Consider the following 23015-nt stretch of genomic DNA (forward strand, 5'->3'; position numbering starts at 1 on the left):
CTAGAGTACTTGATGTTTTATATCTCTTGTTTATATTCTACTGCAGATTTTTTTTCACATTTCTTAATGTTTTCTGACATGCGTATCTCTCTCTTGACAAGTATGATTTTCCTCGCATAGCAAATTCCCATGAATAAGTGTTCTTCCGAAGTTGAAGGAAAAAACTTGAGATCTTCTGTAGTGTTGTAGTGGGGAGAAAGAAATCCTTTTCCTTGTTGAGGCGGTATCTTTAATATCTTGTCCGTGACCTACCTTACGTATAATTTGTCACGGAAAAGATATTCAAGATGCCGCGTCAACAGGATTGCCGATCTTCTATATCCTTTTCTTTGATGGAGCTTATTTATACTATTCTCAAATATCGTTTTAAAATTATTATTATCATGTTTTAGAAAGAAAAAAATAGAGGTATTAGTTCCTGACTCCTCTTATCTGGAAATGTTATATAACATATCTCAAGGTTTTTTTATATATAAATTACTGGTGGCAGATGATGGTGGTAGGACATTATTACATGGAGGTGTCTTTCTGTGTATATTTATTTCCTGCAGACTAACTAGCGAAGTTTATTTCATTCGCAGACCTTCACGAGATGGTATAAAAAGGCAGGGATCTGTTTTTTATCTTTCGATAGTGAAATTAATGCAGAGAAGCAGAGAAGGATAGATTTGTTTTTAAGATGAACAACAAAAGTCATGTAGATGTCATGTAGAAAAGTCATGTCATGTAGAATCATGTAGTTTATCCTGCCATCCACCAAAATTAAACATCCTCCCTAGGACTAGGATTCACCTGGAAGTGTACGGGATTCCTTCTTTCTGTAATCTATTTTAGCCAGAAAGTTCATACGGCACATATTCGATGATCATAATGATGTCATTATGATCATCGAATTATGATTATGATCATAATGATGTCATTACTTCCATTTTCTGCTAGCCAAAGGATCTCATGAGACAACAGAAACATTCTTCACAAGTGAAAATGGTTTTAATTTATTTCATTACAAATAACGAAAGTTTAATATGTATGGAATTACATGTGTCTGCCGATGAATGACGATTTTTACCTATTACCTTTCGTAGTCATACTCACCCAACGTGACCCTACGGTCACGTTCGGTGAGTATGACTACAAGATTGTCCACAGCGAGAAGCATTTGCAGTTGACTCCCTGAGCTTCCATTTCAGAATGGAATCACTGATTATTACTTGGGATAGCCTAATTTGCCAACAATTTTCCGAAAAGATCTGCAACATGCCATCCTATCACAACGCCTCTTTCAAACCCCATCAATTCTCTTCTCGCAGCTGTTTCATGCATTTCAGTCCTAAATGGACAAAAGATATAAAGTTTCAAATTGCACTGACTTGGCAGCCTCATATTCCTCAAATTAATACAGGCTACAAACACTTGACTCGTTACACAGCACGATGCATCTTTCCCATGGGGATGTCCGTTAACTTCTTTCCATGCAGTGTAAGTTCCCAGGAAAAATGTAATCTTAAAGACAAGCTTTGGTGTTGGACGGTATTCGTAACTTATTTTAACGGTAGTACAACACAAACATAACTAAATTATAATAAAACGATATTTATTAACTGCTTATATTTCGGTGCATTTCAAACCAGTATCTTCAGAGCACACAACATGTTAGAGTTTACACGCGGCAATGAGTAAGCGTAGCAATTCAAAGTTCAAAAGTCCTAATTTTATGCTCCTTAATGTTGTTAAAAAGAAGGATTACAGATATGATGGATTTGATATTAAGATAAAAGTCGCCAAATGTTTTGGTAAATTAATGCAATCAAACTTGTTCAGGTTAGAATGTTTGGTAGCTATCGAGTATTGGTGTGAAATCCAGCGAAATACACTGCTTAAAAAAAAACACCACCATTGGCAAGGTGCATTGTACCATGTAATGAATCACATGTTTGTAGCCGGTATAAACTGGAGTAATACGATGATCCCAATTCAGTAACTCTGTGCCCGGTTGAAATGGCTGCGAGAAGAGAACTGACGGAGTTTCAAAGAGGCGTTGTGATTATATGCCATGCGATTGATGACCTATCTGTTCGACAAATTGTTGACATATTGTGCCATGCAAGACCAACAATGTGATACCATACCGATATGGAAACGCAGGGAGTCAACTACAAATGCTACCAGCAGTAAAAGACCCACCACAATCACCGAACGTGACCGTAGGGTGCTACAAAGGATAATATGTGAAAAAAAAAGGTCACTCACCGGACGACTCGATGAATTCGGAGTTCTGAGCATCGACTGGAACTCAAATCTGCACAAAACGATTTAGAATCGAGGCTCGCAACATGGGTTTCCATGGGTAGGATCGCGGTATGCAAGTTCCACATTACCTGAACGAACATGATGCGTCGTCTTCAGCAGTGCAAAGAGCGTATACAGTAGAACGTGGGAGATTGGAACACTGTGTTATTGAGCAACAAATCACCCTACACTCTATATTACAAGCAGATGGACAGGTGTGGGTGTGACGGATGCCATGCTCGGTGAATATTTGTTACCACAGTGCGTAACCCCCCCCCCCTTTCTGTGAAATTGGGAGGTTGTCGGTGTGATGGTATGGTCTTGTTTTTTTCTGGTTTGGCTTCGAATCTCTGTTTTTGCGGTCCCACTAACACTGAACGCCAAGTGGTATCTGAACATTCTGGAAAATGCAATGCTTCCTACTTTGTGGAGTTTCTACTGAACTCACCATTGTCTCTTTCAGCAAGGCAATGCATCGTGTCAGAAGGCTGCTGTAATTGCGTGATTTGTGGGCGTGAACGTGACCACACTTGACTGGTCTCCACAGAGCTGAACCGATGGGCGAGGTCAAGGGACGTCAGCCTCACAGCAGTCTAGGACCTCATTACATGCCTACAGGAAGAATTGTCCAAAATTCCCATTGATTTCTATTGTACGTTTGTGGAAAATATGTCCTGTAGGATTACCGCAGTCATCGCAAAGAAAGGAGGTACTACATCTTATTAAGGTGGGCGCCACGGTTGTTTGTTTGTTGGTGTCCGTTAACTTCTTTCCAAGCACTGTATAAGCCAGTTGACAAACATCTTTTTATAATTTAGTTTGCTTGATGGTTGGTTTTCCCTTTTCAGTCATTTCCGACCGTAGGAAACTTTGTAGGCATTGCCCACGAAGTATTCCTGGTGAGATTTTTTACTTTTTAGTTCACCATTGCTTTCCCCAATTTTATCGGGGCTCCGGACCGGCATATGGCTGGGGCGTATTCATGACTGTAATCCATATGTGATCACGGGGCAGGTTTACCTGTTCTGGGAGACGAAAAAACCCGAGTTTCCGGGTGAAAAAAAAACCCTACCTGCGTATGAGACCGGTTATCTCACCTTTAGTCGAAAGAGACCAGATAAAGGTTCCTCACGTCACTGAGGGGAAGGGAATCGAAGGGAATCGAACCGTCTATACTGATTGAGCTAAGGAGGGTCGTTTGTTTGTTGTAATACAATTAAGTTATGAGTAGGCAAAAGTAGTGTTTTTTTTTTTATTTTGTCGGAATTGCAATACTAAAATGCCAATGCCAGATTTTTGAATTTTCATACGCTATTGGTGTTTCTTTTAAGTTGCAAATTCAAGCAATTGTTACCTGCTTAGTTATCAATAAAACAAAGTCCACGCGGAAGTCCGAAGACAAAGTTCTTGGTTATCTCTATGTCACTATTAGTTTATAGATACCCATCTTTAGCAGTTTTGAAACATCTGTATCGGTGCATCTGTCGAAGCGTATGTCCGTATGATGATAATTTTTCAGTACATAAATATTGAGAAATATATTTAATAACCACTTACTTATATCCAACTTTTAATAATTTTTCCACTCCTTTATCCACAAATATCCCAGCTGACGCTTTGCTCGTCATATCCATGCTACTCCAAATGCTCACATAACTACCCTGAATCTGCATTCAGTACTTTTTTTTTTGTCAAAGCCACTCATTTTTTAAATTTTTATTAGTAACTTCTTTCAACACCAAATTTCCAAGTTATTGTACCGTATGTTCTTTGTACGCTCTACGTTCGAAATCTGAAAATCTGTGTTCTAGCCAATTTCGTTCCCTGCTTTGTATCCATTTCCTTTAGACTCATATCTTGCAAGTTTTCCATCATCATTTTCAGGATTGCTTAGATATGCTATTTTCACATACATATCGGAAGTCACTGTCCCTATAGATACCCCAAGTGCGTAGATCGGCAAATGAGACCTCTAATGAAGTCAATATACCAATATATATCACCTGCCTGCACCTCTCGTTTTCTTAGTAATGGTGGATGATAAGCAAATAATTAGCTTAAACTTTTCTGCAATGATGTGGGGAAGGTGATTGTCATGTGTGTGTGTGTGTGTGCGCGAGAGAGAGAGAGCTCTAATATGTATCTTGTGCAGAAGAAAGTACCAGAGTTTTCGGGAGGATGACTTCACCAATTCTGTACTTGGAAAGAGACAATGGTAGACAATGATTACGGCATTTCCTTTGTTTCCATATAGAGGAAGGTTAAAAAAAAGTAAGCCTTTAGAGTAGTTCTTTGACTCAGGATTCTATTGCATATCTTTCCAACTAAGAGGTACATTCGCTCGTTATGGGTGTTGTTCAAATTCAAACAATACGCCTACATAGAAAGCTACAAAACAGAAAAGCAGTAGCTACCTGAAGGAAGGCAGATATATATGACGGCATTAAAGATTTGTCCATGACATTTAAAAAAGGATAAAGGTTGCGCCCACGTCTGTAATAAGAGAGAACTGTCGCTCGATTAACAAGATTTTCGGAAACAATTGCTAATAGTGGTGTCGGAAAATGATGAAGGATTTATTGTTAGCTATGTATTTCGTACTATGAAGTTATGAAAACTAACTGTAGACTTATTCTAACAATAAGCAATATGATAAGGACACATCAGCTGATTTATAAACTGAACGACATGTAAACTACACTATGTATCAAAAGTTATCGGACACCTGCAATGTATGCTTCTGGTTATATTATTATCATTATTATTATTGGCTTAACTAAAGGATTGGATACACTTGAACATATCATATTGCTAACCGAACTATATTCAGTGGGAATAAGAGGAGAACTGCATACCTGGTTCAGGAACTATCTCTCAAACAGAACACAAGTAACGAAAAAAAAAAATATATATATATATATATATATATATATATTATGTTGACGATGCTTACTGCAAATTCATTAACATATTAGATAGCGTAATTTATAAACTGTAATATTCAAGGAAATACGTGCAAATTAGCGAAGCCATGGATAACTCAAGACATAAAACAATGTATAAAACTCAGATATAAGATGTATAAAAAACAGAAAAAAATACCCTCACAATGAATACTACGACAATAGCTTCAGATATTATAGGAACCAAGTAAGTCAAAAAACACATATTACAGAAGTATGCAACAAAGTAAGATTTATACTGTCTTGAGTCTTCTTCTTAAAGAGATTCTTAACTCTGACAATGTTAAGAATATATTTCGCCTGGATACAAACTGTTATTCCGTACGGTATACTAAGCTGGGGAGGAACATATCATACCTCACTGACACCATTAGGCTCTTTACAAATGACTACATAATGGCTATTTATACAGGGTGTCCCAAAATTCACGCAAGAAGTAATTTTGATAGAAAACACAGGTTTTTAATTAAAACTTGTAATTTCTTATTGATTCATAAAGTATACAGTATAGGGTTATGCATGGAATAGAATATCGGGTAAATGGCTTCCACGGCTTTGCTGGCACATACGCACTCTTTTGTCGAAATTTTCCATGACCGTTTTGCATAAATGTGACTGAATTTCGTTGATACAGCGCTCAATTTCCTCCTTCAAGGCGTGGGTGGTCGTGGGCTTGTTGGCATAAACCTAAGACTTCAAAAAAAAAAACCCAAAAACTGTAAAAGTAACCAAAATTGTAACCGTATGGAGATAGAAAATGTGAATACTATAATGTACCTAGGATTAAAAATAGACAGCAACTTAAACTGGAAATCACATATTACAGAAGTATGCAACAAAGTAAGATTTATGCTATGTCAAGTCTTCTTCTTAAAGAGATTCTTAACTCTGACAATGTTAAGAACATATTTCTCCTGGATACAAACTGTTATACCGTACGCTATACTAAGCTGGGGAGGAACATATCATACCACACTGACACCATTAGTCTCTTTACAAAATAAATTAATACGCATTTTAACCAAAATTAAATACAGAGACACTACAGTGAATGCTAAATATACCGTATTAAATATCCTTCCACTTAGACAATTATATATTTACAGGATGCTACTTTTCCTAAATACTGATAACCAGTACGTAAGTACTGTATTAGAAAAGATATTTCTGCAGAAAAGTGGACTTAAAATATTTTATCACTAAAGCATAAAAAGAAATAATACACAAACACTATATCTGTTTGGCTCCAGAAATCTTCAACAGTTTACCGCTCTTAATACGAACGGAAAACAACATGAACGCATACAGAAATATGATTAGACAGTACCTAATTTTTTATAAGAATATTGAAAACGTGTTTAGGATAATTGTATAAAAGTAATTAATCAATTTATACCAAGAGAAATTAACCAATAGAGAATATTCGAGTAATTACTGAACTGCATTGTTCCTATTCCACGTGTACATATGAGTAGTAGTGTGTGTGTGTATATATATATATATATATATATATATATATATATGTGGCGATCAGCTTTTACTCGGTTGTTATACATTTGAAAAAAAATAGATTTAATGACTCCAAGACCGAGATAACATATAAAGATTTTAATGATAAATACTATTAGTTTCGGCATATAGCAGCCTTCTTCAGGTATTTATAAAGGAAAGGAATACTAATAAACATTGAATTATTTAAACAAACTGGAAATTACAGGTACAAATTAGGACACAGAGCACGTTCTCTCTTAAATGAACAAGATGAACTACAAAAAGAAATGAATCACCTCACTCTTATTTTTAAACAAAATGGATACTCTGAAAAAACAATTAAGAAATTTCTTCTGAACCCTCCTAAGCAGTGCACAACAGAGACTATTCATTTTAAAGGTAGCATCTCCATTCCATACATTAGCACAGTCTCTAAGAAAATAGCTAAAGTCCTTAAAAAATATAATATCAGGACCTTCTTCACCACACTTCCAAAAATCCGCTCTCTAATCAGCCATCCAAAACCTACACATCACAACCTTAAGTACCCTGGAGTATATAAATTGTGGTGTGATTGCAATATCCCATACTTTGGTCAAACTAACAAATCTATTGAACAACGCATAGAAGAGCATAAGAGAGACATCTCATACAAAAGATCTCATGCAACTGCGTTATCCAGTCATGTTCTTTTTTAAAATAATCCTAATGATGACCAACAAAGCCACTCTGTATGCTGGAATAGATCAGAAAATATTTTTCGCTGTGAAGATGAGTTTGAAAGGAAAATCGTAGAATCAAGGGAAATCCTACTGAACCCGGTCCACATAAATAATAATTTAAGTTATAACATCCCAGATAGCCATGCTGCAGTTATTCAATATTGGCGTTCACGTGAACTTGCACGCACAATTGCAACAAACAATGGCACGCCAGTTGGAACAACTTGAAAAATACAACGTTTTTATGTATCGATTATGTGAGGAAATTTGTACCTGTAATTTCCAGTTTGTTTAAATAATTCAATGTTTATTAGTATTCCTTTCCTTTATAAATACCTGAAGAAGGCTGCTATATGCCGAAATTAGTAGTATTTATCATTAAAATCTTTATATGTTATCTCGGTCTTGGAGTCATTATAAGTTTCTGGACATGCTCTTCGACAATGTCATATTAATCTATTTTTTTCAAATATATATATATATATATATATATATATATATATAATCTGTAAATATAGTGTCAGTATTTTTGTGTACTCTTTATGCTGAGTAATTCTTACACCTTTAACCCGGATGAGCTCATGCTCTTGGGTTATACATAGGATGGCATTATTTTAATGAAAAAGTGAACGTAAAGATTAATATGACATTGTCGAAGAGCATGTCCAGAGACTTATAATGTTCAATCCTGTATCGATTTGTCATTCATTGATTCGCCAGAAGGTAGCAGGGCTTTATATTCCGGAAACTCCTTTATTTTCCCTCCCCTACATGTCAACGAAAAAGAACGATAGGTTTGAATATGTTTTCTTGCAAAAACATCGGAAATATAGACAACAGAAAATATTCTGCTACTTAAGTTTCTGCTCATATAATTCTTCGTCCTAACTCTAATCATTAATTTGGAAAATGCATAGCAATATAAATGCTAGCAATATATATATAATGCTAACTTTATGTTTGAGGAAAGATTTTTTTAAAATTTTAATCTTACAGTTCCACTTTTATTAACAAAATAAAGATTTTGGAAGTCATCTTCGCACTTTATCCTCCATATACGCAGCGTGTCATCTTTTCTCATGAAGAGTTTATCATCCTTGATCCAGTAACTTTAGTTCTCTAAGTAAATGTTAGCATTCTCGGCTGTTTCCATTTTTGTACTGCTAATGTGTTTAATGGTTAAATGCCTTCGAGCAAAGAGCATTAATCCCCCAGATCTGTTATAATCCCTACAGCGATAATATTTTTAAACTCCTCTAAATAGTATAGGGTAGCTTCATGCTCCTTTATCCATATTTCTGTTAGTATTCAAATATATTATAATCTGGGTCATTCAATATTAGTTCTGGATGTTCCATTTTATCTCTTATACTTCTAATGTTTAAATGCAATATTTTAAGAATAGGCTCATTATTGAAATATAAAAATCTTCCTAATATTGTTGTGTCATTGCAAATTATAAAATTTTCAAAAGCAGTTATACTAATATCCATGTTCTTATTATCCATCGTAAAGTAATCAGAGGTTCTTTCGTTATTTTTAAAGTTTTTGGAAGTCTTCGCACTTTATCCTCCATATATGCGACGGGTCATCTTTTCTCATGAAGATTTCATCGTCCTTGATCCAGAGATACTTATAGTCTTTATCCTGTTTATATATACATATATTTTTTTTTTTGCTGTATTCAGTAGATGCTTCGTGTTCGCAGTCAAATACTCATTCAAGTATATTTTGCATCTTTAAAATTACTACTTATATCTCTAGTACTTATTTTGTACTTTATGTTCTTGTTTCCTTCTAGCCATCTGTCTCTCGTCCCCTTAGACCTGAATTTTATAATAATAGTTTTTTTTTTTTTTTGAGCATTATTGGAGTCTGTGGACTGCTTCGATGTCCTTCTCCTTAAAATACACTCGAATTTTTTCGTGTAATCTTTTTTATTATTTCATACACGCTTTCATGGGGTCCTGGAGGGACTTACTACTTCCAGATTTCTGTTTATGGCTTGATGACTGAGATCATCAACAGTTTGATTAATTAATTTAAATTTGCGCCATAACTGTAAATTGGAAATTTCCAGTTCTGTATTTTTAGTTTTAAGTTCTTTGATTTCTTCTGTTAGACCCACTATCGTGTATAGAAACTCGTCTATTTTGCCAGATGTATATTCAGCAGAGGCTTTCAGTTCACTTACCTCCTTCTTCAATCCTTTAACTCAGGGGTCTCCAAACTATGGCCCGCGTGTCAGATGCGGCCCGCCAATTGGACTAATTTTTTAATAAAAATCCGAAAAAAAAAACACGGGGTGTTGATAGATTTCAAGTGCATTAATTAAAATTGTGTTCAAAATAGTTCAAAAATTGTGTTCCCGAATAGCAAAAAGTAACCGTAATCCAAGTTACAGTCTTTCTGACTGTAAAAGATCGGTTAAAATGGACTAACGAAGAAAAAAAAATTTAAAAGAATTCAAAACGAAATAAAAAATTTACATCCGAGTAAACTTTTTTATCAACAAAAAAATTTATGTCGCACGAAATAAGAACACTTAAAAAAGTCGGTAAAAACACGGTTAAAATGAACTAACGAGCAAAAAAATGAAATAAAAACAAAATTTCCCGATCTGTATTCATTGACAAAAAATTCGACGTTATACGAAATTAAAAAAAAGTTACATGTAAATTGTCGGTGTATATTCGGTTGAAAAACTAACGACCAGCAAAAATTTAAACAAATTGTTTCCCGAACGGAAAAAAATAAATTCGGCTATTCAAAAAAAAAAAAAAAAAAAATATCAGTTCACGCGTAGAAATTGTCGTGATAAGATTTTTTTGGTAATTTTTACAAAAAATGTTTTTGAAATAAACAAATAAAAAATTATAATTATTTATAAATTTATTCTCTTTATAGAGTTAACATGGATGGGAAAAAGAAAGAAAAGTTTATCATGAATGTCGTGTGTTGAATGAAGAATGGGGCGTAAAATACTTCTTCATACAATCGAACTCAAAGGATAAAGCTGTAAGTCTCATTTGTAAAGACACTGTTGCTGTGTTGAAAGAATACAATATACGCCGACACTGTGAAACAAAACACGCTTCAACGTTTTCGCAATTTAGAGAAAAGGAGCGTTCAGATAAATTTGAATCATTATGTTGTTGTTTGCGTTCTCAGCAAGGCTTATTTACGAAAGAAAATGAAGCTTTAACTTTCGTAAGCTACAAACTTGCTTATGTGTTGGCTAAAAAAGGAAAACCATTCAGCGATGGCAATATCACTAACGAATGTATGATGGAAGCAGTGGCCGAGTTATGCCCAGAAAAACTTAATATTTTTAAAATAATAAGTCTTTAGCCAAATACTATTGCTCGTCGGGTCGAAAAGATGGGAAATAACATTATCCAGCAAGTTGTAGGCAAAGCACAATGTTTTAGTAGGTATTCTCTCGCGCTGGATGAATCAACTGATGTTTGTAATACCTCGCAACTCGTAGTATTTTTATGTGGCATTGACGATGAACTTAATGTCACACCGGAATTAGCGTCACTTCGCAGCATGCATGGTACTACAACAGGAGACGATATCTTCAAAGAAATTCAAAAAACACTAACAGAATATAATTTGGACTGGAATCGTCTGCAGTGCGCGACAGTTAATGGAGGAAAAAAACATGTCTGGTATAAAAATGGGGTTAGTTGGGCAAATCACAAAAGCTTGTGAGGATGCAGAAATATCAAAACCAATGTTTCTTCACTGTGTTATCCGCCAACAATCACTTTGTGGAAAATATGTTGATATGAGCTGTGTCTTGAAACCTGTTATTTCTATGGTAAATTTCATTCGCTCTCATGCACTTAATCATCGCCAGTTTAGTTCTTTTCTCGAGGAATGTGATTCTGAGTATGTTGACTTGAGATATTATACTGCAGTTCGCTGGTTTAGCTGTGGAAAGGTTCTTTTACGCTTCTTTCATCTCAGGAATGAAATTAATATATTTCTTACCGAGAAAAACCGTTATGAACCACTTTTATCAGATACTGAGTGGGTTTGGAAATTGGCATTTTTTGCAGATCTGGTGAACCACATGAACAATCTGAATTTAAAGTTGCAGGGTGAAAATAACTTAGTTTGTGATTTATTATCTCATATCAAGGCATTCAGAGCAAAGTTGATACTTCTGGAAGGCCAGGTGAAAAATTGTAACTTTGCTCATATGCCATACTGTGTAGAATTGCATAAAAAGGGTGAAGCAGAATTTCCTTTCTTTAGTTATTTCAAATTTAGTTATTTCAGATCTTAAACAAAAATTTCAGAAGCGATTTGCTGATTTGGATGGCAATGCTAGGGAAATAAGATTGTTTCAAAATCCGTTTGACTGTGTTGTTACTGATGTCCCAAGTCATCTTCAAATGGAAATTATTGAACTTCAGGCAAATGAACATATTAAAGATAAATACAAGGAAGGAAACTTGGTCGATTTTTATAAATTTTTGAACTCTGAGCAGTTCCCAAATTTGAAGAAATTTGCTTGTAAATTTATCTCTATTTTTGGGACAACGTATCTTTGCGAACAAACTTTTTCCCCGAATGAAATATATCAAGTCAAAATACAGGACAAATTTATCTGATGAACATTTGAAATCGCTACTTGTAATTAGCACTTCAAAATTTGAACCTGAGTTTAATAAGATTCTAAAAACACAAACACAGTTACATCATTCACATTAATGGTTTTATTATAATTTGTGATAAAAATATGAGAATTTGCTGATAGTGTTCATTGTCATTAATATACGATAATTTAATCTCACATACTCTGTAATCAGTTTTTATCTACTTTAGCTGTAGCTCATACAAATTCTAATCAATAATCTCTGGTATTTTAAAATAAAAAAAAAAACAGAAATCTAAACTAAATGATCTTGAGGATATGATTATAATCGGCGTATAATGTAATAACAAAAATTCATTGCTGTACGTTTAATTGCCGATAATGAATGATTCTTGTATACAATAAACTACAACGCAGAAAGCAATTTTTTTTTCATTGTCATTTCCATACGCTTTTTTTATTTACCTATTTTAATAAAGCTGTGAAAGAGACCACTTATTTTGTTTCCCAATTTCCTAAACACATTTGCTTTACAATTATCAATTGAATTTCTCTGATGTTCTGTAATAAACGGTTTTCTTCTAGGAAAGATACAAAAGAATATTTATCGTTTTTCACGCACAACTAAGAAACGAAAGGACATACAGTTGTAGCCATTAAAAGAGTGAAAACTCATCGAGTAGAAAATTAATCACTGACAATTGCATATGAAATTCTACACATTTAATTTTTACACGATCCTTTTTCTTGTAAGTAAGCACGTATCATAACTCCAGAAACGAATAAACCTTAAACTGCTCCCAACGAATTTCCTTAGTTATTCTCTTTCTATGAAGAAGCATAATGAGATCCCTATTTTATCATTCAGTTAAGCGACTTTTGGGGTTTTACCGTTGTTATGCAACATTTTGGCAAGAGGCGGAGCAACTTAGCATCCGCAAAGTAAGCAGAAGAAACAAGTTTCGTAACTTGTCCGTAGAGTCGGTGTGTGTGTGTGTGTGTGTGTGTGTGTGTGTGTGTGTGTGTGTGTGTGTGTGTGTGTGTGTGTGTGTGTGTGCGCGCGCGCGCGCCTTTCTCCTTAGTGTCATTTACTGTACATTTTTTCCACTTCAAGGTAACGTTGCTGTTACTAATACATAACCTTCTATAAAAGCTTTGCTAATATTGCAGATACGCTTCTTTTTTTTTCGCCTAATCTTCCTTGCTGTTTGACTAGTACCACTCGCTGACCTGCATGAGATGCTTGTACCGGCTATTATACTTGCTATTGTGTCTGTTGTTGTAGTAGAAGGTAAGTTTATAATTACATAAATTATATACATCACAATAATTAATGACCCTTTCAAATTTGTTAATCAAATTAAAATTTATATTTAAATATGGTGATTAAATCATGAGTCGCATGAAGTACCGAAATAAAGTATACGTTGATTAAGAATAGCATATCTAATAAAGGTGTAATGTTTGCTCTTATGCTTTTTATTTCTTAAGCCAATTAATGGATTTTGATAAAATTTCACACAGTAGTTCATTACTGTTTTTAATTTAATTATTACACTTATTACACTTCCCCTTTCCTTCTTAAAGAAGAGCAGGAGAAGTGTTTAATCAGTAGTTATGGATGAAGAGTTTCGTCTCCTTAGAACTGCACATTTTATGAATAAAATTCATATTGTCAGCGACATCTATCGATTCGAACCATTACCTCTGGCTTGTCAAAGTCTCTACAAGCAGTTGAAGTCGAGAGGCGGAAACTGTCACCATTTAGTCATGCATTTTTTTTCCTTATGAAAAGAGAACTCTACATTTTGATTGCATAAATGTTCTATGAACTGGTAAACAGATATCAAGAAGAAGCATATCATGTAAGAGGTATCCACCTCAATATATCCCGTCTACGCGAATAACTTTTGCAAAGTTTTTTTCATCATGAAGGTAAGTTAGCCAAACTCACATGGAGGTGAGGTTTTTCTTTCCAGGTTCTCTGTCCGCAGAACAGGTAAACAGGTCAGGAGAACACACGCAATTTACAGACAAAATACTGGAATTAGAGCCTTGGTGTTTCGGCTGCAATTCGAAACAACGATAATCTTTCAATATATGCATAAAGAGCAATAACAGTGAGTCATTCATTGATTCCTCTCCTACAGGAATCATTAGTACCAAAATTCGATATACGACTTGTTCATTTACACAGCAACCAAATATGTGAATCTCTAAATGTAATCATTAAACAAATTTAGAAGGTTTTAATAGAGAAAAACACTCAAAATGCATATTTTCCCCTTATTTTCTTCTCCACACATCTCTCTACAGCAGGGCCTTCAACGCATGACCCGCTGGCCATGTTCGAGTGCGCTGTCTAGTGCCTTCCAGATACATCTCGAAGGTTCTCGCTGCCTCGTTATTTTCATATAAATACAAGAGGATCTCAACAACAGTCGGTCGGTCGGTCGTGAACAGTGTGATATTCGTGTATAAGGGCACGTAAGTTCGTCGTGTCAGCCATAACCTATTGTGGTTTTATATTGCCAGACATTTTTCATTAGTGTGAGACATATTCAGTGGATAATAACTTATGCGGTCATTTTGGATAATTTTTTGGGTTCACCTTTCATCACTATGGCGTCTACGAGTAAAAAGCGTAAATCAAGTGATTCTTGTCGGGTTTTTAATGAAAAGTGAACCCATTTGTACTTTTTTGTGCCGATCGACGATAAACCAGTATGTTTAATTTGTCGTGAGTCAGTGTCAGTATCAAAAGAATACAATACAAAACGACACTATGAGACAAAGCATACGTCCAATTTCGATCACCTTCAAGGGCGTAGTGTGGACAAAGTGAACCGTCTCCAAATTGATTTAAATGCCACCAGGGTACGTTTAAAAGGCAGAGGGAAGAGAGTCAAAGTAAGTTATGTAATAGCTGAAAAAACTGCCGAAAAATCCAAAGCCTTCTTGGACGGCGAATTTGTGAAAGAGTGTCTCATCACTGCTGGGGATGTTCTGTGCCCAAATAATAACGAAGTGTTTAAAAAACCGAGTTTCTCTGGAGTAACTGTAACACGACATGTCGAAGAACTTGCCAATGAATTGAAGAAAATTTAAAAAAAAAAAAAACGGTCGTCCGAATTTACGTCGTATTCACTTGCTTTAGATGAGAGCACGGATGTGAAGGATACAACACAACTGGCTATCTTTGTCCGTGGCATTGATCAACAATTCAATGTGATAGAAGAACTGCTAGCTCTCGTACCTTTAAAGGGAACGACGAAAGGCACTGATATTCTTGAAGCCGCCAAGAAACCGCTCCAGCGTTTCAACCTCAGCTTAACCAACCTCGAGGGTGTGGTAACTGATAGTGCCCCTGCTATGGTGGGAAAGAACGAAGGGTTTGTTACACTGCTACGAAAAGAACCGGAACTAGAAGGCAACGATTTCGTCCATTACCACTGTTTAATCGACCAGGAGAATTTGTGCGCGAAATCTATTGGATTTGAGAATGTCATGAAAGTTATTGCGATTGTCGTCAACATTATTAGGGCAAGAGGATTGAATCATCGTCAATTCCAAGAGTTTTTGACTCAAGAGTGCGAAGCGGATCATGGCGATGTGATTTATTATAGTGATGGGCGGTGGTTGAGCAGAAGGAAGGTTCTTAAGAGTCTTTGACTTAAGGAGCGAAATACAGCAGTTCATGCAAACCAATGGGAATCCGATTGCGGAATTTAACGATCCAAAGTGGATGACATACTTTGCCTTTGTAACCGACATCTCGTTGCATATGAATGTCCTAAATACGCGGCTACAATCCAAAGATCAACTGGTGTACACTCTGTTTGATCACATCAAAGCTTTTGTGGCCAAGCTCAAACTTTGGGAGGCACAACTCGCAAAAAAAGACAACTCATTTTCAGCTTCTCGCTGAGTCCAACCATTCGTCTCTTGATGAATACGCTATAACATTAGCCGTGTTGCGAAGTGAGTTCGAAGAGAGATTTAGTGATTTTCGTAACCAACAGTCTTTAGATTTATTTTCAATGCCATTCAGTGTCAATGCTGTCGAAATGCTTGAACTCCAAAACAACTCTTCTTTGAGGGAAAAATTATTCAATGTGCCCTTGCTTACATTTTACAAAGACTACATTTCTGAGGACGCATTCCCTAAACTTCCCCGGCATGCTTTGAAGAAGTGCCCTTTGTTAGGAAGCACATACTTATGTGAGCAGTTCTTCTTATGTTAAATTGTGAATGAAGCTATGTTATGTAATTTATTTTTTTTCATTCACATTTAACATTGCTTATTAAATATTAATCATGGCTCATATAAATTTATTTATTATTCCTTGATTAAGAATTACTAATTAAATATTTATTTAAAACCTGACCTATTATTAACTTATAAAATAATAAAATGTATAGAATCTTGTATAACTAAATATATATGGTGTAACGTAAAGTGTTATTTTATATTTAACTGTATACGTAATCAAAAGGTTAAAGAAATAGCTTAAATATTATATTGTTCTTATTTGTGAAATATTTAATGTTATGTAATCACTCATGTAAGAGTAGTAACAGAGCATACATTACATTAGCGAAATGTTTACGTTTAGTCTGTTGTCATGGGGACGCACGCGTAAACAACCACGAGTGAAGAGAGCGTGGCGTTCGAACGTAAGGTGGGAGTGAAGGTCATATAGGATATAGAGAAAAAGGGTAAAGAAGAAGGAAGGTCATAGATAAGATAGAGAGGAAGAGAAGAATTATTATTAAGGAGTGAGGAGAGAGTTTTGCGGAACCAAGATTATAAAATCCTCAGGGCAGAAATTTATGAGTATAGTGTTCGGAAGTGAACCAATAAGTAGTGAATCATAAAGTTTAATATTATAAGTGAAATCAGCTGTCGTTATGAAGAAAGGTTAATGTCGTAATCAGATAAAAAGGAAACTGGACAGTCAATGCGAAAATTCTGATTAGTTCCAGTTAATCTGAATTACGATTTTAATTCTATGTTGCCCTAGGAAAAGGTTATATTGATTACTTGGAGAAAAGCGAACAAGAAAAGATATTAGTACCTAATTACTGTTGTTTGGAATAGTGAAGTGCGACTTACAGTAATACAGTTTAAACTGTGGAGAATTTTTATTATGTGTGTTCCGCTAACGTTAATTAAGTTAATTCATAAGTGCTCTCTCAATAATTTGATGTGTTGAAGATTTTATCTGGTAAGAGTAGTTGTATAAGTTTGTCTATTCTAGCGTTAACTGTGATATGTCTCCGATGTTCAAGATCCAGAATATATTTGCTTGGAATATTGCTTACATAGAGTATTGCCTGCTGTGAATATAAACATTGAGCCGATAAATTTGTGAAGACTGATTAAATGTGAAGTTGTTATATTAACTTGAGATAAGAAGATTTGTGTTTTTGAGACTGTGAATTGTAAATGGAAGTTAGAACTTTGAATTGGCATGAGTGACCTAAGAAGATATATTAAGTTAATTGTATAGTTCCATTTTGAAATAGAGTTCTTGTATTTGTTAACCATATCGTATATTAAATGTTTTATTTTGTTGAACTAAATATTGTGTTTGCCTGAATTCCTTATTATTGCACCGTTCATAAATATTCGAATCTTGCGGGAACCCCAAGTAAAAATGATAATAATTGTTTCGGCCTAATGAGATGACTGCTAACCTAATTTAGAATTGATCCTGCTATTTATATAGACTAATCTGAGAATAGGGTGGCGCAGTATAAATATAAATTTCCCTATTTTTGGATCGGTGATCATTTCGTAATTAGTTATTTTATTTATAAAAGTGACTTAAGACTAGTTGGTAAATTAGAACACGACAGAAAAAAGTCGTCACGACAAATGGCGCAGCCGACAGGATGTGATTTAATTAGTAGGAATTAAATTTAACAACTATAAGATAAGAAATTGAATTTAAGTTTAGTGATAATAATCGTGGAATTACTCCCTGAAATTTTAGAAAGTGAAATAATTAAATCACAGTGAACTGGTTATAATTTGGACTCAGGCAAAGATAAAAGTTAATTTTAAAGTAAAAAGATTGAATTAATTGAGATAGTAATTTATTAATCACTATGGCTGTCACATCAAACTCTGAAATGAATGACAGTGAATTCTTTCGTACGGTAAACCCGCAACAGGTTTTTCCCCAATATTCAGGTGAAGAATCAGATGATGTACTATTTTTCTTTACCTATGTTGAAAAACTTAGAGAAATTGCAGGTTGGACTGATTTTCAATTGCTAGTTCTGATTAGAAGTAAATTGGTAGGTAAAGCAAAAACATTTTTGCATTCTTCTCCAATACTTCGAGAAACTTTTGAGTATTCCAAATTTAAAGACACCTTATTGTCTCAATTTTGTAAACTTAGAAGTGTAGGTCCTAACTTGTGGAAATTGCAGAAAATTGTTCAAAAGGATAAAGAGACTGTTACCGATTTTCACAATAGGTTATTAACATTGGCCAACAGTTTGAATGTTACTGGTGAAGATAAACCTCACTTAGATTGGGCTGTGTTCCAACAATTTAGACAAGGTGTTAGGCAAGAATTAAGAGAAACAGCCTACAAGAAGAAAATTTCTACTTTAGAAGAGTGTCTCAAAAGTGTTAAGGAAAAAGAACAAATACTAGGTGACCTTTATCCCTCAACCAATGCAAGTCTTGTGAATGTCGTGAATAAAACTGATAGTTCATTCAATCAATCAGAAATAGAAAAGAGAAGTAAAGTTGAAGAAGGAAAAGCAAAGAATATTGGAAAAAATTCAAGTAGTGTAAACTGCATGACAGAGAGTAAAGAGCAAATGGACAAGAAACTGATGACAGAAGTGAAATCCTTAATTCACCAGGAGGTGAATAAGTTAAATCAGCCAATAATGGATAGTCTTAATGAAGTTGTGAGACAGTTATCAGCTATTAATTTGAAGTCTCAAGAAAATCAAAACCACACTACAAATAAAATTGATGAGATGATCAAGCATGAGGTTGAAAAACAAAGTCAACCTATTTTAAGTAGCCTAGATGAGGTAATCCGAGGATTAAATGATGTTAGACAACAAATGTCTGCTATCCCTCAATCCAAGACAGAGACAAAGCAAAGAAATCCTCTTAAGTGTTACAATTGCAACAAAATTGGACATTATGCCAGGAATTGTTTCTATAACAAGGGAAACTACTCTAATAACAGATGGAACTCAAAGTTTGGATACAAACCCCACAGAAGAAATAAAAGAATTCAGAATTATCAAACATCTAATGAGAGAATGATGAGAATTAGAGGTGATATCCTGGGCTCTAAATGTGGCATCTTATTAGATACAGGATGCAATGCCTCTACCATCAGGATGGATTATTTCCTAACATTAAAGAACAAACTGTGGAAGAGCACTGCCAAGCTGAGACAACCTGTAAGGATTACTTCTCTGTCAGACTCAAACTTTGTGGCATATGAAAAGCTTCGAGCAAGAATATACCTGCCAGAATTTGGACTGTACGTGTGGCAAGATCTACTTGTTGTCCCCACTACTTCCAATCTAGATTCTCACATTATCTTGGGAACAAACTTCCTAGCAAGATATCAATTTTCTTGTGACTTTTCTAAGAAAGAAATAACCCTGATGAACAAAAGGAGATATATCAGAAGAAATGAAATTCATGATTGTGATAAGACTAGGTATCAAACAAAACAATTTAGATTGCCTCTTGAATCAGGACCATCTACTGAAGAAAAATCAGCTGTGAATCAATCATCTAATAGAGATAGTGGTGATAACTCTCATGTACACATTCAATCTGATACTCCTCTTCTTACTGATGAACAAAAAGTAGTAGTGACAAAGCCCAAATCAGAAGTTATCACTAATAGTAAACTAAAGGTTGAAGTCAATTTTGGTAAAATGTCTAATCTATATTGTAGAACAAACCACCAAGATGTGAGACAACAAAAACTTAATTCTAATAATGGAAAACGTGAATTTAATTCAAAAGAGAGAATCCTATACTACAAATTTAGAAGACATGCAGAAATTGATAGTAAAAGTAATAAGAGAATTGTTGATAGTGTGAAAGAGAATAAGGGCACAAAACATAATAAGGAACCAAGTTTCAGTAAAACTAGGTATTACTTGAGAAATCGAAAAGGAAATGTGTAATCCAATTTTTTTTAAAGGAGCCTAGTGTAAAAAGAAAAATTTTTCTTATAATAAAAATTTTTTAAAGAAAGGGTGAGCCTAATTTGTCGTGACGACTTTTTTCTGTCGTGTTCTAATTTACCAACTAGTCTTAAGTCACTTTTATAAATAAAATAACTAATTACGAAATGATCACCGATCCAAAAATAGGGAAATTTATATTTATACTGCGCCACCCTATTCTCAGATTAGTCTATATAAATAGCAGGATCAATTCTAAATTAGGTTAGCAGTCATCTCATTAGGCCGAAACAATTATTATCATTTTTACTTGGGGTTCCCGCAAGATTCGAATATTTATGAACGGTGCAATAATAAGGAATTCAGGCAAACACAATATTTAGTTCAACAAAATAAAACATTTAATATACGATATGGTTAACAAATACAAGAACTCTATTTCAAAATGGAACTATACAATTAACTTAATATATCTTCTTAGGTCACTCATGCCAATTCAAAGTTCTAACTTCCATTTACAATTCACAGTCTCAAAAACACAAATCTTCTTATCTCAAGTTAATATAACAACTTCACATTTAATCAGTCTTCACAAATTTATCGGCTCAATGTTTATATTCACAGCAGGCAATACTCTATGTAAGCAATATTCCAAGCAAATATATTCTGGATCTTGAACATCGGAGACATATCACAGTTAACGCTAGAATAGACAAACTTATACAACTACTCTTACCAGATAAAATCTTCAACACATCAAATTATTGAGAGAGCACTTATGAATTAACTTAATTAACGTTAGCGGAACACACATAATAAAAATTCTCCACAGTTTAAACTGTATTACTGTAAGTCGCACTTCACTATTCCAAACAACAGTAATTAGGTACTAATATCTTTTCTTGTTCGCTTTTCTCCAAGTAATCAATATAACCTTTTCCTAGGGCAACATAGAATTAAAATCGTAATTCAGATTAACTGGAACTAATCAGAATTTTCGCATTGACTGTCCAGTTTCCTTTTTATCTGATTACGACATTAACCTTTCTTCATAACGACAGCTGATTTCACTTATAATATTAAACTTTATGATTCACTACTTATTGGTTCACTTCCGAACACTATACTCATAAATTTCTGCCCTGAGGATTTTATAATCTTGGTTCCGCAAAACTCTCTCCTCACTCCTTAATAATAATTCTTCTCTTCCTCTCTATCTTATCTATGACCTTCCTTCTTCTTTACCCTTTTTCTCTATATCCTATATGACCTTCACTCCCACCTTACGTTCGAACGCCACGCTCTCTTCACTCGTGGTTGTTTACGCGTGCGTCCCCATGACAACAGACTAAACGTAAACATTTCGCTAATGTAATGTATGCTCTGTTACTACTCTTACATGAGTGATTACATAACATTAAATATTTCACAAATAAGAACAATATAATATTTAAGCTATTTCTTTAACCTTTTGATTACGTATACAGTTAAATATAAAATAACACTTTACGTTACACCATATATATTTAGTTATACAAGATTCTATACATTTTATTATTTTATAAGTTAATAATAGGTCAGGTTTTAAATAAATATTTAATTAGTAATTCTTAATCAAGGAATAATAAATAAATTTATATGAGCCATGATTAATATTTAATAAGCAATGTTAAATGTGAATGAAAAAAAATAAATTACATAACATAGCTTCATTCACAATTTAACACCGGCATGCTTTGAAGAAGTGCCCTTTGTTAGGAAGCACATACTTATGTGAGCAGTTCTTCTCCGGAATGAAGCATGTGAAGTTCAAGACAAGAACTAAGATTACGAACCAACATCTCGAGAATACTCTGCGCATAGCAACTTCCAACATTGATGCCAACATCGACAAGCTGGTCAAGGAAAAACATTGCCAAGTTGCCCATTGACATCGTAAAAAATGAATGTTTTCTTCATTAAATTATATTTTTTCAAGTATTGATTGTATTTACTTATCATGAACCCGACTCCTATCTACGCGGTTAAAGCTGTTTGTTTATTTTTATAGGATTTTATGTAAAGTATCAAATGCACAGCGTTCCTTGTGAATATGGAAAGCATCTTACAATTCTAAATACCGCAGTATAGCTTAGTGGCCCGCGGGCTTCACTGAAATTTTTAATGCGGCCCGCACTGTCTGAAAGGTTGAAGACCCCTGGTCTACAGCTTGTATCGTTCAACTGAATTCAGTTGTTTCTAACAGTTGAAGAAAGAACCTCGAAGATTTCCATTTGGCTAATAAAAGTATAGAAATGCAGGATATTATACGCTTTCAGTTTTTGATAGCCAAATAATTGTATTTGGAGTAAAATTTCTTTCAAAACTGAAAATAGATTATTAAAACGTTAACCATAAGCACCGCTATAATATGAACTATATATAGATGAAATAGGGGATCGCCTAGATCAGGTCTTTTGAGTAGTGCAATACCAAGCAACTCGATGCCAATGGTTTTACTATCATAACCCGGTATGACAGTAAAATACCAGGGCCGGTTTTATCATTAGGCGAACCTAAGCAATCGCGCTAAGACTTCGGGGGGCCAGATTTTGCTACATAGTTCGGGAAAAATTGCAACCTTCGAAACAAATTAGTAAAACCTTGATTAATAATAAAAAGCTGAGATAAGTCAAACTGTCCTGGTGCTCGCTGATGATCCTACATTATTTTCGCCTTTCTCTATTTCTTTCTTTATTATTTTTATAAATATCC

At 34.5% G+C, this 23015-nt stretch overlaps 2 protein-coding genes across 3 annotated transcripts in view; one reads left to right on the top strand and one right to left on the bottom strand.

Moving 5' to 3' along the window:
- LOC150105431 (PI-PLC X domain-containing protein 1-like) overlaps positions 1 to 23015 on the bottom strand; it is a 165110-nt gene that overhangs the window by 87588 nt on the left and 54507 nt on the right. The window lies entirely within an intron of this gene.
- Positions 11148 to 11762, top strand: LOC150105433 (general transcription factor II-I repeat domain-containing protein 2A-like). The gene has a single exon (XM_090393958.1). The coding sequence runs from the start codon at positions 11148 to 11150 to the stop codon at positions 11760 to 11762; it is 615 nt and encodes a 204-aa protein (XP_090250084.1).

This window comes from Typopeltis vanoorti, chromosome 6, assembly GCF_054136105.1.
Source record: "Typopeltis vanoorti isolate ZY-2024b chromosome 6, IOZ_Tvanoo_1.0, whole genome shotgun sequence".
Taxonomy (NCBI): Eukaryota; Metazoa; Arthropoda; class Arachnida; order Uropygi; family Thelyphonidae; genus Typopeltis; species Typopeltis vanoorti.